General features: G+C 32.9%; 1 protein-coding gene and 1 pseudogene across 1 annotated transcript; one reads left to right on the top strand and one right to left on the bottom strand.

The window, feature by feature from the left end:
- Window positions 1-4,597: 4,597 nt before the first annotated feature.
- Window positions 4,598-6,128, top strand: LOC145069202 (protein CANDIDATE G-PROTEIN COUPLED RECEPTOR 7 pseudogene; annotated as a pseudogene).
- Window positions 6,129-9,920: 3,792 nt separating this feature from the next.
- LOC145090704 (peptidase uncH-like) lies at window positions 9,921-14,219 on the bottom strand. Its single transcript, XM_079028815.1, has 19 exons — window positions 13,860-14,219; window positions 13,589-13,776; window positions 13,388-13,492; window positions 13,237-13,308; window positions 12,981-13,128; window positions 12,765-12,847; window positions 12,626-12,681; window positions 12,380-12,510; window positions 12,202-12,292; window positions 12,047-12,112; window positions 11,743-11,965; window positions 11,564-11,665; window positions 11,253-11,338; window positions 11,053-11,175; window positions 10,894-10,963; window positions 10,705-10,796; window positions 10,525-10,629; window positions 10,323-10,438; window positions 9,921-10,155 (listed from the first exon to the last, which is right to left on the bottom strand). Exons 1-18 carry the CDS (start codon window positions 14,180-14,182, stop codon window positions 10,325-10,327), a joined length of 2,178 nt encoding a protein of 725 aa, XP_078884941.1. The 5' UTR covers window positions 14,183-14,219; the 3' UTR covers window positions 9,921-10,155; window positions 10,323-10,324.
- Between the last annotated feature and the right edge of the window lie 1,522 nt (window positions 14,220-15,741).

Here is a 15,741-nt window from a genome sequence, read left to right as displayed (position 1 = left end):
ATTCGACGATACAGTTGATTGTGATATTTGTTCGTCAATTGTTTAAGTTTTATTTTTAAAATGTTATGCTTGTACTACAAATGATAATGTAATATTACTAATAAATAAATGTTTGTATTATATTTCTGTCACATGTTCAATGTACTCAATATCTGTAAACCATGACTACGTCGCGTAGCCCGATGATTTCGTCGTCGTCCGAGGGTGTGACACCTAACGTCGCAACCAAATACTACACCCCCTTCGACATCGAATTTTTACCAATTCAACTTATGCATTGAGCATTGGTGGTCTTCACGTCCTATTCTTCCTTATGCCACCACACAACATGATCATGCTTTGAAACTCCATTAACACCCTTCAAACCCCTATGTGTAATGGTGATCTATGTTCGCATACAGAGAAGGTGAACCATCCTCACAATTACTGAAGAAAAAACCACCACACAGGGAAAACCAACTCAAACCCAAATATATAAATCGAATAACAAATTAAAAAAACATGTACATTGGAGATCTGAGGGCCTTCTTTAAATCTTGGAAATATAAATTGATTTAAATATGTTAAAAAAATTTAAGAACAAGTTGAACGATGGTCGGCGTTGTAGGTTCGGTGATATTCGAGACACCCCCTTCAATTCGTCGCTTGAAACCCACCCCTACCTCCATAGACCCTCTCATCCCCTCGTCGACCGGCTCCACCCTTCACTCCGTTCATTAAAAATTGTCAATATGCTCTCCTACACCTCTTAGATTTGCTCACCTATCTCTCTATACTTTTTGTGTTGCCCCAATAAGATGTGCAAAAAAATATGCATATAATAGAAAACAATTACCAAAAGATCAACAAATCACAAACACTAAAACATAGTTTTACTCAAAAGTAAATAAATGGAAATACATATTTTCTGATCGAGAGAGATAAAAAAAATCCAGATAACGAGTTTGGAAGCACATATTGTCTTGGGTGGATGCAAATAATAGTTGCCGCTTGGTAGCTTGGGAGAGGCAGGATGAACGATGGGAGAGGTGTGATTCGGGATTTAGTTATGTTTGTTAATTTAAATATTTGGTCCGTGTAAGTTATTAAATTATAAAAAATCTAGAAAAAACTAAAAGAGGGCATGTTGGTCGTGTTATTTGGTTTCTAAGGCTGAAAGAAATGGTGTCATAGAAACCACACGTTTTGCCCAGCCATGTCACGATCATGTCATTCTTACCACAAAAGTGTGGTTTCTTTGCCACACACTAGGTGTGGTGCCACACTTTTTTATAAAAAATAAATAAATAAATAATCCAATTTTCATTAATTCAAATAAGAAAAATACATATTAAAAATAAAAATAACTTAAAAATGAAAAACAAAAAAACTTTAAAAAAAATCACAAATAAAATAACTAAAACATACTACATGAAGTCTTCATCCGATAACTCGTCTTTTGAGTCACTCGGGGGATCCAAATTGAGATTAACGTGTTAAATCACGTAAATGTGTTACACCAAGTCCATACGAAGATTGTGAAATGTTTCAGTGATACGTATATCTGCTCTCCTATCCATGTACTCATCGCCACCAATTTTCTGTTGGTTGTGTCTCGGGGACGGTTTCATACTCGCCATACACACATATCGCTTTTCTTTCATTTCAATAATCATATTATGCAATATGATACATGCATACATGACTTCTTGAAGTTTCCCCTCGCCGAAAAAAAAATGTTGGTTTTTTCAGTATGTACCAATGTTTCTTAAGAGCTCCAAAGGCTTGCTCGACATCCTTCCTAGCTCTTTCTTGAGCTCTCTTGAATTTTTTACGTATAAAATCATGTGGGCACGAAAATGATTAAAAAAACACAACATACTCAAGATAGATCTCATCAACAAGATAATAACCATACATATATAGCGTTCCATGCACTTGAAAAGAAGAATTTGGTGCAGATATTTCATATATGTTGTTAAATATAAGTGAACGATTAAGAACGTTAATGCCGTTAAACAAACTCAGGTAAATTGGCAATGGTATGAGCCTATGAGGTAGAGCAATTTTCCCATGCCTAATGGAGACAATCTAAACTTCCTATCATTTCAGGAAAGTCATGTACAATAGCATGATGAGCTTGAAATTGTAAGATGTCAGTGCATGTAGGTTCATGTAAATATTTTGGACCATAAATCTCAATCACATGTTTGCAAAAAAAAAGTGGAGACTATATCGTGCGGTCCTAGCAAACATCCTAAAACTCCCGTCCAATGCATCAAGAGGGATGCCATATGCTAATTGACGAAGTGCAGTTGTGTATTTTTGTAAGGGAGTGAAATCGGGTATACCTCTAACTTCAGGATGTTGTTGGAAAAAAATTACACTCGTTAAATCTTTGACTATACGTTCATATAAAGGTTTGAACATTCTAAAGCGTCTTCGAAAGTAGTACCCTTGAAAAGTGGCATTCTCATCAAAGTATTGTTGTATCAAGCGTTGCTAGGCATCTTCACGGTTTCTCTCTCTCTCTCTCTCTCTCTCTCTCTCTCTCTCTCTCTCTCTCTTATATATATATATATATATATATATATATATATATATATATATATATATATATATATATATATATATATATATGCATTCTCCATTGCAAACTTTTGGCTTTGTCATTGGATAAAGTGTTATACATTTGTTTCGCTATTTAAGCAACACCGACAACATCAAACATAAATTGAAATTCTTCAGAAGACGAAGATGACGATATTTTCCAGCGATTTTGAGATAATAGATATAGAAAGATATAAGAATTGGATTTAGATTTGGAGAAATAAGGGTTGTCAGGTTTTATTTATAAGTGAAAATGGTATATATATATATATATATATATATATATATATATATATATATATATATGTCATTTTTACTTATAAAGGAGGGAGAGAGAGAGAATGTGGCGACATATTACTGTGTGTGGCCAAACCGTGCCCCAAACCACACAGTGGGGGCGATGTTACTCAGCACCATCGTGGCAAAACCATGGTTCTACCGCACCCACTCCTTTGGTTTAAGGTTGGATGAAATGGTGACATAGAAACAACACTCCCTCCTATGTCATGTAGACACCACATCGGCTCAATGTCAACTTTACCATAAAAAGTGTGGCTATTTGCCAAACCGCACATTAGAGGCAGTGTTCCTTTTTGACATCGTGACAAAACTATGGTAGAACCACAACGACTACATTGAGTCTAATGGAGTTTGATAAAATGAGCAAGCACACAAACAACCGGAAAGCCACATAGACAAACACATACGGTTTTGTACTCAACTAACTAGTTTGCAAACTACGAGGACCGATCATGTACTTTTGTCAATATCCCTATACTAATAAAAGAGTAGTCATTTTGCCATGTGTCACTATATTAGACATCTTAATTAATATGATGCCACTTGTCAATCTATTAGTTCTCCATTTTAACTTTATTAGACCTCCTAATTAATGTGATGTTATTTGTCAATGTATTTATTCTCCATTTTAAATTTTAAATTTTATATCATTGTTTTCATTAATTCACAAATAAAAAATGTCTAATATATATTAAAAATTAATTATATATATTTATTTGAAGCAACGATTATAATTTCACAAAACTAATATAAATATATCGTAATTAATAATTTATTTAAAATAATTAATTATTAATTTTGAGGTTTTACTATAAAATTTCAATTAATTATATAACCGTGGTTTCCATAGGTTATAAACTAGTGTTTAGTATATTTTAAGATTGAGGGCCATAAATTTTTGAGAAAAAAAAAACAAATTTAACCAAAATCTTATATTAATAAAAGAGTAGTCATTTTGCCATGTGTCACTATATTAAACATCTTAATTAATATGATGTCACTTGTCAATCTATTAGTTCTCCATTTTAAATTTATTAGACCTCCTAATAATGTGATGTTATTTGTCAATGTATTGATTCTCCATTTTAAATTTTAAATTTTATATCATTGTTTTCATTAATTCACAAATAAAAAATGTCTAATATATATTAAAAATTAATTATATATACTTATTTGAAGCAACGATTATAATTTCACAAAACTAATATAAATATATCGTAATTAATAATTTATTTAAAATAATTAATTATTAATTTTGAGGTTTTACTATAAAATTTCAATCCTCTTTAATAAATGAAGGTTTTTTTGCCATATGTCATCTTCTCCTTCATTTTGACACTTGTCATTTTGTGAGAATTTAAGGAATTTTATTTTCCACTTGTCATTTTTTAGGGATTTCTATTTTCTTAAAATAAAATCCCATAAAATTATAATGAGTTTTATAAGGAAATAAAATATCCTATTAATTTGATAATAAATTTTTATAAATACTTCAAATAATTTAATTTTTTTTGCAAATTTTCAAAAAATAACGTTTTGTTATATAAAATATTATATTATAAAATATTTCATATTTATATATTAATATTAAATTTTTATTTTTAATAAACCCATATAATATACGGGTCTCTAGTATTATAATAAAAAAGATAAATATCTTAATACACGGTTCATCTTCTGCATGGCTTCCCCGCCTGTATTTTTTGGCATAAAAATCTCTGTACCATAAAATCTCAAAGCAGCCTATTTCCTTCTTTAGCCACCACCTTCCACCGCCGTCCACCACCACCGTAATTCTCAAAATGACGAACTTACCGAAAACTTTCGCCGTTATCCTCATTTTGCTCTTTATTTTCACCTCTACGTCCAACGCGGAGATCAAATCGTTAAAGATACGATCAGACGACCGTCCAATGATCCTCTTCGAGAAGTTCGGATTCACACGCCATGGCGTTGCCTCCGTTGAGATTTCTTCTGTCTCCGTCACCTCCAGCATCTCCCAAATCGATTCCTCCCGCCTCGGTTTCTTCCTTCTCACCGAAGAATCCTTGATTCAAGTCCTCATCGAATTCCAACAAAACCCTAATTTCTGCGTTGTTGATTCCAAATTCATTTCGCTACTCTTCACATTCCGCGATCTCTCCCCTCCGCCTCATCCTTCCTTCAACAAATCGTACCCTGTCAACTACCCGAATGAATACTCCCTCTTCTTCGCCAATTGCAATCCTGAATCGATCGTCTCAATGGACGTCCGTACCGAGCTATACAACACCGACGGCGACAAAAGGGATTACCTGTCCGCCGGATTAACTCAACTTCCGTTTCTATACACTATTTTCTCCCTCTCATACATGGCATTCCTAGGGTTTTGGATCATTGAATGCATAAAAAACAAGCTATCTGTTCACCGGATTCATCTGCTAATGTGTGTTTTGCTTCTCATGAAAGCCCTCAATTTGATTTGTGCGGCGGAGGACAAACATTTTGTAAAAGTAACAGGAACTCCTCATGGATGGGATGTGTTGTTCTACATATTTCAAGCCATTAGGGTTGTGCTATTGTTCACTGTAATCGTATTAATCGGCACTGGATGGTCGTTTCTGAAACCATTTCTGCAAGAGAAAGAGAAGAAGATCTTGATGATTGTGATCCCACTCCAGGTTTTAGCCAATGTAGCATCCATAGTAATAGGCGAAACAGGGCCCTTTATCAGAGATTGGGTAACTTGGAACCAAGTGTTCTTGTTGGTTGATGTGATCTGTTGTTGCGCCATTATCTTCCCCATAGTCTGGTCAATCAGATCATTGAGGGAGACCTCTAAAACAGATGGGAAGGCTGCTAGAACTCTTGCAAAGTTAACCCTTTTCAGACAGTTCTATGTTCTGGTTATTGGGTACTTGTATTTCACAAGAATCATTGTTTTTGCTCTGAAGACAATCGCAGATTATAACTACCAATGGGTGGCTAGTGGGGCTGAAGAATTAGCGAGCCTTGGGTTCTACATAGTTATGTTTTACATGTTCAGGCCAATTGAATCAAACCAGTACTTTCTTATTGAAGACGAAGAAGAGGCTGCAGCAGAGGTGGCTCTAAGGGAGGAGTTCGAGCTTTGATCAACTTCTTGTTCTTGATTAAGGTTTCTTTTTCGTTTTGATGTCAATATTACTTTCTAGCTAATCATATCTTTTTGTGTGAGTAAATTAGTGATGATACACGTAGTTTTGATTTGACAATTTGACTTCGATTCTCTTTGTTTTGTGTTGTAACAAATTACAACATGTCATTAATGATAATGGGATTCTTTCAGAAAAAATGTCATAAAAAAGCCTCTCTTTTGTATTGGTGTTGTTTGGACGGGTTTGATTGAGCTTTGGATTAACTGGATCGGGTTCGGGTAGTTCCTTCAATCCATTTAAAACATATTTACTATAATAACCCGATAATCATATCACTATGGGCTACTTTTGCATGATTTAATTTAACTTTTTCATTAGTATATAATCTTGGATTTTTTTTGAAACGTCAAATATACTAATTTACTCCTAAATTTTCCACTTATGTCCAGAATAGGACTTAAACTCTAGACCTCAAGAAGGGAGGGCAACACGGATGGGTTAGATTTCAAATTAGAGTTATTTATAAAATTTTCCCTTCTACCATGCTAAGTTCTAAGTTCTAACCCACATTTTGAAAAGTATCGCAAAAGACTAAAAAATCTGCAAAGAGTTAGCACCCTACGGTGCGGGTGGTTGCGGGGAACAATCGGTATTTCGCAAATAAATTTTGCTATATAAATGATGTTTTGTGATATTTGTTCAAAATATGATCATTAGACCATCTCCAATGCATTGAACTCATATGAGTTAAATGGATTGACACATATACATTCCACTCACTATACAACTTTACCCATTAAACTCTACACTCCATTGAACTCTATACAATTTAATGGATTGTCACATCATTTATCATTTTCTTTTTTTTATTATTATTTTTAAAAAATTAATTAACATGAAATTAAAAATTAAAAACTACAATTAAAATTAACATTAATTAAAAAATTAAAATAAAAATAATTTATATATATATATATATGTGTGTGTGTGTGTGTGTGTGTGAGAGAGAGAGAGAGGGGGGGGGGGGGGGGGGGGGGGAGAGAATATAGAGTTCAATGGGGATTGAACTCCCCATTCCATTGAATCCTAGTCACTTTCCCACAATGGAGATTTTGAGTTTAATGAGATTAAACTCCCCATTAAACCCTCCATTGAACTCCTATTGAAGATGGCCTTACGTGATAATCTCTCATATTTGTTTATTTTCGTGAATGAGGCATCTTTGGTAATTTTAGTTTCACCGAGCCATATATTGTGATTGAGATTTGTTGAGCTCATTGTGATTCAAAATGCACACATATAAGTTGATTTGATCTCAAGAGTACAGGGTCAAGTTGGGTAGCACCCCTGGTGAGCAGAGTCCCAGGTGACATAGGTGGCCGCCTTGCGAGGTGTGGGGCAACAATTGGTATGTATGTTAGTGAAATTTTCTGCCAAAACCAATTGACGCATTGATTGTCGACAAACACGACTTTTCACACCAAACCCAATCGTACTTAACTACCACATGCCTATATTTATAGGTTTTCGTTTTGGCATAATATCATTTTTTTCTCTACCGTTTTCTGCAAATTCGTTGTCTAAATAGAACATAGACCAAAACAAGTTTCTTTGTTCATCTCTTGTTTTTTCCCTGAAAATTGAGAGAATAGTATATTGGACTATCCAAATCTGACATCGCGTAAACTCAACATTGCTGAATCGAAATTACAAAATTCATTTGATATTTTTTATCCGTCTTTCTAACAAGTCCCTTTTAGATATAAATAAAGCTAAAAGGTGAATTAAGTACCTTTTTTAGCAGCCAATTTTATAAAATGAGCCCCCACTAGCAAGTAGCTAGAAGGAAAACCAGGAGCAAACAGTTACAAAAGTTTAAAGTCTAAATAAACAAAAACCTAGACAAAAATGTAAACAGAACTTAGAAACAAATGAATGGGGAGATCAACCACTTGTTCCACCCATAACAACCACCTTTAACCCTGCTTCTAATCCAGAAATAAACCACCAATGTAACATATTCAACGCCCTTGAGGGGACATATGAATCTTTGGGAAAAGATGTGATCATTTCGAAACTTCCACAAGCACCACATTAGTCCATAGATTATTCTAAGTCATTTTTGTCGTCTAGAAGTATTGTTCTAGTTAGCCAAAAAAGTGAGTCACTCACCCACATTAGTGAACACCTTATTGAACACCTGATCTGTTATTCTACACCAGTTTAAGATCTTGTCTATCACCAATCGAGCAAACAGACAACGAGTAAGAATATGGTCAGCACACTCAGATTCATTTATACAAGCACCACAATATATTGTTTCTACTTTAACACCTCTTGATCTAAGGGTCTACAGTGATGAAATTTTTGTTTGTGTTGCCCTCCAAAGAAAACAATTTACTTTTAATGGTAGTTCTTTGCACCAAGGGTGGATTAGGATCTACTCTTTGATCGATGGCCCTCCTAAGTGCAGATACATTGTACTTCTTAGTTGCATCGAGCTGACATGACCATTTGTCATCTCCATTGACCATACATGCGTTAGCTAGGTCGCTATGAAGATTATTGATGTTCTCATCCATCCCCTGTTGCGATGGGCATGAACTCCAATGACCCACAAACACGCCTTCATAGAATCTATCAGCCACAATACACCGTTTACAGGATTCCAAATCAAACAAAGAAGAATATTTGGATTTTAGAGTTTCTGATCCCACTCATTGATCATACCAAAATTACACATTTTCACCCGAGTGTACATGTAGCTGGAAAATGTCCCCAGTTACAATGTTGTGTTTCGTTAACTCCTTACTCACGATTGCGAGATTGTGCCATACCCCAATACCTCAGTAACAAGCTTTACTTATATCAACATTTAATGAAATAGACCACTCGGTGAGATGGCGCGTCAGGCGTGACTTCGCCGTTACGGAACGTCTCATAACGTTGCTGTTAGGCGTGGCGCGTGGCAGGGCGTGATATGACATGTCCTGGTGCGTTATGGTGTATTATGGCGCGTGTTTTTCCGTTTGAGACACGTTTTTTGTCTCTTTGTTATATCTTTTCTAATCAGGGATACAATTATTATGGTTTTTGTTAACTTTTTGTTATTAGTTATTGATATAACACTTCTAAAAAATAATTATATTTGATATAAATTTATATTTGTGTGGTAATATAATTATAAATTAATATAAAATTGTCGTCTTATATCACGCCTTGAAAAACGTCATGGCTCGTAAAGCTTGAGGCTTGGCCTTGTCACCACGTCTCACGCCATTTAGAACCTTGATAAAAACTCACATATATCAAAAACCAACTTAATCAAATTAATCATAACCTAATTAATTTGACGAACCAATAGTCCAATATTGCTTTGATGCTTTCCTTCGTATCAAATGGCCCTTAGCGACTCCATAACATGTATTCAGACATGCGTAATGAGCTTAAAACCCAACTCCATCTACTTTAAATAATAGTTTATAGGGAATGCTGAATGCTAAATACTAGAAACTAATTTTCAATTTATAATTAGTTAGATACTTATAAAATCAACATTTTAGGATTCATCCCTTCATGCATTAACCACCATCAAGGTGGCCTCCAATATCTGTATTTTTTGCTTTTAAGTCCCTTAATGGAATGTATTGCAACAGCTTGGCATCACATATGACATTCTATTTTGCAAATTTTCAACATATTGTGTCTGCATGGTGTTCATAAATAAAATCAACAGAATAAAATCGGCCCTAATCAAGTAATCATGTCTCGTGTGCATATAATTTAAACAGAATTTTTTCAAGTAGGTGCCACGTGGACACAGTATGTACAAATTTTGTCATATTATGACATTAACCATTTGGCAGATGTTATAAAAGATACAAACTTGGCCTACATATCAGATTTACCGATGTATTTAGGAAAAAAAAAAAGTCCAGTTTATTTATATACAATGCATAATCTGTATGATTGTAACTTACAGCAAGCAACCTCCGACATTGAAATCAAACAGAAGCACAATAAAACAAAAGTCGACACTCACCACCATAACTCAGAATTTTACATTTCAACACACTGAAAATCCTTTATAAAATAAAGTTGATGACATGGAGGCTTTTCTATGTGTGCCATGAGTCTTGAGAACTGAAGTCTGAAACCAAAATAACATATTAAAGATTATGTTATTTTTCCTTCATAAGATTTTCCAATTTTGTAGTAAGATCTCACCAATACTCAAAATAACTAATTGCATTTAACCATTTCGCTAACCAAATGTTGCATATATTTTATATGCAGAGAATGAAATGAAAAACAAACCTTTAGTCAAAGTTATCAATTTTGATGGGAACAATTTCATCAGCCACCTTAAATCCTCCCACCAAACGTGCAAAAAACACCATTTGTTGTTCAAGTGTAAACTTGATATTTTCAGCCTGCATATCACAAATCAAACCAATAAAATTTCTTTTCACCTAAAAAAAACAAATATTAAAAATAAAAACCATTATTTATCTCCAACCTTACGAAAACCATGTTGCTCCCCTTCATATTCCACTAAAGCAACAGGCAATCCTTTTGCTTTCAAAGCTTTATATATTTTTCTTGCTTGATCAGGTGGCACAACCTGCCCAACAATTTATATTAAAAAATAATTATAATCATTTCAAAGTAATTTATTTATTCATTTAAAAACACAAACCTTGTCTTCTAATCCCTGAAACAGAATTATAGGGCAAGAAAATTGATCCACAAAATTGATAGGTGACCTCTCAAAGAACTCCTTTTCACCCCCTGTTGCAAATTAAACATTTAATTAACCGACACTAGATTATTTATTTATTTATTTACTCAGGTTTAATAAAAAATAAATAAATAATATTTAGTTTACCAACAAGATTATCCATGTATCGCGACTCAAATTTGTGAGTTTCTTCTTTCAACAGCTTCAAATCAGCCACCTGTTCACATATTTTAGATATTTGACTCATAGTCAAACACTTTGATTAAAATTATAAAATATGTATTTGGTCAAAGGTTGACCACTTACACCATATAAAGAAGCACCAGCTTTGAATGTTTTCTTGAATGCAAGTGCAGCCAGAGTTGTGTAACCACCAGCAGAGCCTCCAGTTATGCATAGTCTTCCAGCATCTGCTTTTCCACTATCCACCTATAATTTTAAAAAAATAATAAACAATTAAAATGTGTTTATCTTGAAACTGTATGAGGGGTAAAAATGTAAAATACCAAGAACTGAGCACAGCTGCAACAATCATTGACATCGACTATACCCCATCGTTTCAAAAGCCTTTCACGAAATTCCCGACCATACCCTTCAACACATAATGTAGAAGAATTTCAAATATAGTAAACTACAGAAATCGTCCCTATAGTATGTCTATAATTACAGATTTGGTCCCTTAAACCTATTATTCAAGATGGGTTTGTAATGTTTTTCGTCCTTTAACCTATTATTCAAGATGGGTATGTCTATTTAATTACAGATTTGACTTTTACAAAAAAAAAGACGATTTTACCCTTGGTTAATATTTACATACCAGTACTTCCACCGTAATTCACATCCACAAAAGCCCAACCACGACTAGTCCAAAACTGGACTGGAAGGCTCAAGATGCCACGTGTCTCAGCTGTGGGTCCTCCTGTTTTTATTATCCATAAAAAATGTAAAATATAAAAATTGCAGATTTGATTTTTCTGAGTCTATTAAAATGATTACCATGGCTTTTTAACAACAATGGAGGTTTTTCTTCTTGACTGGATTGATAATTAGGATTTGTTGGGGGGTAATAGTATGCATACGCATTTTCTCCAGGGACTTCTGTTGGAAATTCAATAAATTCTGGGGAGCTGAAGTAAGATTTGTATTGTGAACTAGTAGGTGAAGAAGACCAAACAATCTTGAAGTCAACCACATTTGATGCCACGTCATCTAAAGTCACCTACAATTAGGTCACGAATAATTTTGAATAAAGACAAATTATACAAAAGTGTTAGATATTAAAGTAAAAAAAAACTAGCACCTTAGCTATAGATAAAGGATGAACTCCAGATGCCCCTTCAACATACAGACAACGTACACCTGAAGTCTACATAAAATATTTTTTAATTAATAAAAACATAAAAAAGGAAATAGATAACTAGAAAATACAAAGTGTATTGAGATTAGTCAGATTACAATATTCATTAAATCTGTGAAAGGAGTCTGGAGAATGGATAATGTGTTCTTATTCTTGTCCACAACTCCAAGATATGATCTTCCTTTTTGCCTAAATATTCAAAAACATGAAATGAAATGAATATAACAAAATGATGTGATGCAAAAGTTTAAGTAATAAATTACTTAAACTAAATACCTGTAACTACAAGCAATTAAGTTTTTATGTTCCTTGAGAATTTCATAAGAGTTCATGCCAAAAACCCATAATGGTTTTGCAAACTCAGCTTCTAGTGAATACACTGGTGCCACTGTGTTATCAGATTCAACCTGTTACATTATAACATAAATTACAGAAAACAGATGCTAAAAAAAACATTTCATTAAATCAAAATATATATATATATATATATATATATATATATATATATATTTCTGAAATTACCCATCTGTGAAGATTCCAGAAACCAGTTTTTCTATCTGTCACAAAGAACAATTCTCCTGCAGTAATAAGAGATACATAATGCAATTGAATCAGTGTGAACATTTATAAAATCAAAGTTATAAAAGGTGTAATTAATTACCTTCATCAGACCATTTTGGTTCAGTTGGAGATTCAATAATGGCAGAATCGCCCCCTGCAACACATACTCGTTTGTACACATCTCTGCAAAAAGCAACAAAATTGAGATAAAGAAACAAACACTCAAAATATAACCAACTATTACTAATTAATAGGGATATTGGCATGAAATAAAAATAAATGAAAATAAATAATAATCAGTGTGTTTAGTGTTTACCCAGTGTCTGAAATATAGCCAACCCATAGTTCAGATCTATCCCATGGCATGTTAGGGTGGCTCCATTCAATCCATGCCAATCTTTTTCCTTCAGGGTCAAGTCTAGGGAACGCATAGAAATCATTTCCACTGACTAACACTTTTGGTTCTACATATCACCATATGAAACAATCAGAAGATCATTATTTATCAGTTATCACCATGATTGAATTGAGAGAAAAATTAAATGAGTAACACTGTAAGTTTGTAACAGTACCTTTAACACCATTATCACCGAGGTCTATTGACACAATGCTTGTGATTGCATCCAAGCTACTTTCACGTCGATCTAACAAGATTACATATGACAGGATCAGTGATTGAAGATAAAGTGTTGAAGAAAAGTATGTAAAAAGTCAACAATGTACCTTCCATAACACTGATGTATCGATTAAGTGATGTATCATAAACTCCATCTGCATAGCTCACTAGAGGTCCACCATAATCAGGGGTAAGTGGCACAGGTGCAGAATCTACAGGCATAAAACAAGATGTTAGATATATGACTATAAGGTAATTTGAAAAGCATGTATGTTAATCCATCTGATGTGATAATCATGAGGTCGAACCTTTTGAATCTAGAGAATGTTTGTAAAGTCTCTGGTCTTTGTGATTGGAGAAAACTAGAGTGCCTCCTGAAATTGAAAAATCACCTCCACCATATTCTTGAGCAACTGTACGCACTGAGAACTCCTTGGGTGTTACATCAATGGTTTCTTCATTTTCGTCATTTCCCCCTTTAACTATAACCAATCGTCTGAAAGTATGAACAATAATACAACTGTTAGGGCTTCGGAGAAGAAGTCAACGATTAATTAACTGATAAAGCTATACACTTACCCTGATTCCGAAGGTCGTGATTCAAGCCAGAACAATCGGCCGTGAGAGTCGACGGCTGTGCCTCCCAGACCCTTGGAGGCTCCTGACACGACGTCTGAGGTGATGGGAGAGGACCATGAACCGTATGGTGCGGTGATTTTTTGCTCCGGTGTAAGCGTTGAAGAAGCCGCCATTGTTGTTATCAGCCTCCGAGAGTGATGAGGAGAGTGTTTTCTGATGAAGAGTAGAGTCAGGGTGGTAGTGAGGCTGCTTGATAATGATGGTGATAGAATTGGGCGGCGACTGGTGGTGGTAACGGCGGCTGCTACAGCCGAAAGTGCCATTGACAGGGAAAATAGCCTCTACTATTTATATGTACAAAGCTAAAATAATAAAGATAGATATGGAAAAAAAAAAAAAAAAATTGTTTATCATTTGCTCAGTTGTAATTTAATTTCTCCCGATTATTTTGAATTAATTTTTTTTTAAATGAATTTTATGAGTTTTTTATTTTATTAAATTTTAAATTTAATGATTACAATAAATATAATAATAAATAAATATCAATTTCATTAAAAATTATCTTTAAATTTTAAAACTCTTAAAATTAAAGCTCATCAATTTCTTTTATTTATTTAAATTTAAAAGATAAAAAAAAAACATTTTTATTATTATAATTCATTAGTTTTCTTATTTTCTTATAAATTCAAAGTTCTCAAATATTTAAATTAATTCATATAATGCATGGATCTCACAACTAGTAAATATGAAATGAAAATCATCATTCTTTTGCACAATTTCCTAAATATCATGTCTCATGTATTTTATCCGAACTTCCAAAATAATTTTATCAGAACTTTCAAAATAATTTCATGTCTCATCTATTTTATATGGTTAATCTCATTATAGGTTAACAGGGTAATAAACTATTTAGATTGTTTTTAAATTACCATTAAATTTAAAAAAAAAAATACGATCTAAAATAATGTGTTTACTGTTTATTGATTGTGGACCAATCATTTTAGTTATTTTAAAAAAATGATTAATACATATTATTGAATTAAAGATAATTGAAAAATACCATCTAATTTTATTATAAGGATATTTTAGTCAATTAACATAAATTTAAAAAATAATTGCAGATTTTAAGGGATAATTAATTCTAATTAAATTTAAGAATCTGATTTTTGGATAATAAATATATTAATTCGGACATTTTAAAAGAATGTGTTTGTGATTACCTTGAAAATATCATTAAATTTCGACAGAATACTATAAACATATATTATTAAGATTAATAATTTTTAATGAATACATATTATATATGAAAAGAATTTTAATATCTTAGAATCAGAAATTACATTCTTTCTTAAAAAATACAAGAATGAAAATAAATTACATTCATTATGAAGAAATGTGACAAATGATGGTTAACAAAAAGATTTATTCTTAAAGAATAAAGTTGAGAATGTTTAAAAACAAATAGAAACATTGAAATCTAAGTAAATCACTATTACACTCTACATTTTGATAGAATATTGCTGATTATCCATTCTGGTAGAATATATTGCTAATCCATTCTGACAGAAACAATTGCTAATCAATTCTCAATGAATATTGTTGGCTTACTTTCCATTATTCACCAGGCTTCAATCCGACTTTTCAATTGTTGTTGCATTTACACAAAGAATGTGTTTGTATTCATCATCTCCAAAATCAGCCACGACTTTTGTATTTCCACATATAAAAGTAGTTATAACATTAGACAGTAAAGTGGCCTTGAGATTGTGTGGCCTTGAGAGATTGTGTTTACCTTTCAAAATTAATATATATATATATATATATATATATATATATATATATATATATATATATATATATATATATATATATATATATATAT

Source organism: Lactuca serriola, chromosome 1 (genome assembly GCF_051521515.1).
Source record: "Lactuca serriola cultivar US96UC23 chromosome 1, Lser_US96UC23_V15, whole genome shotgun sequence".
Classification (NCBI taxonomy): domain Eukaryota; kingdom Viridiplantae; phylum Streptophyta; class Magnoliopsida; order Asterales; family Asteraceae; genus Lactuca; species Lactuca serriola.
Note: the sequence above shows the minus strand (reverse complement) of the source record. Positions and strands in the feature narration are given on the sequence as shown.

Bases quoted from the DNA above. Each gene is read 5' to 3' on its own strand.
- LOC145090704 (XM_079028815.1), bottom strand. From the start codon at position 14,182: ATGGCACTTTCGGCTGTAGCAGCCGCCGTTACCACCACCAGTCGCCGC. The intron at 12,848-12,980 runs GTAAACACTAAA...TGCTTTTTGCAG, and splicing joins GGCTATATTTCAGACACTGG to AGATGTGTACAAACGAGTAT. The intron at 10,630-10,704 runs GTTTGTGTTTTT...ATTGTTGGGCAG, and splicing joins TTCAGGGATTAGAAGACAAG to GTTGTGCCACCTGATCAAGC.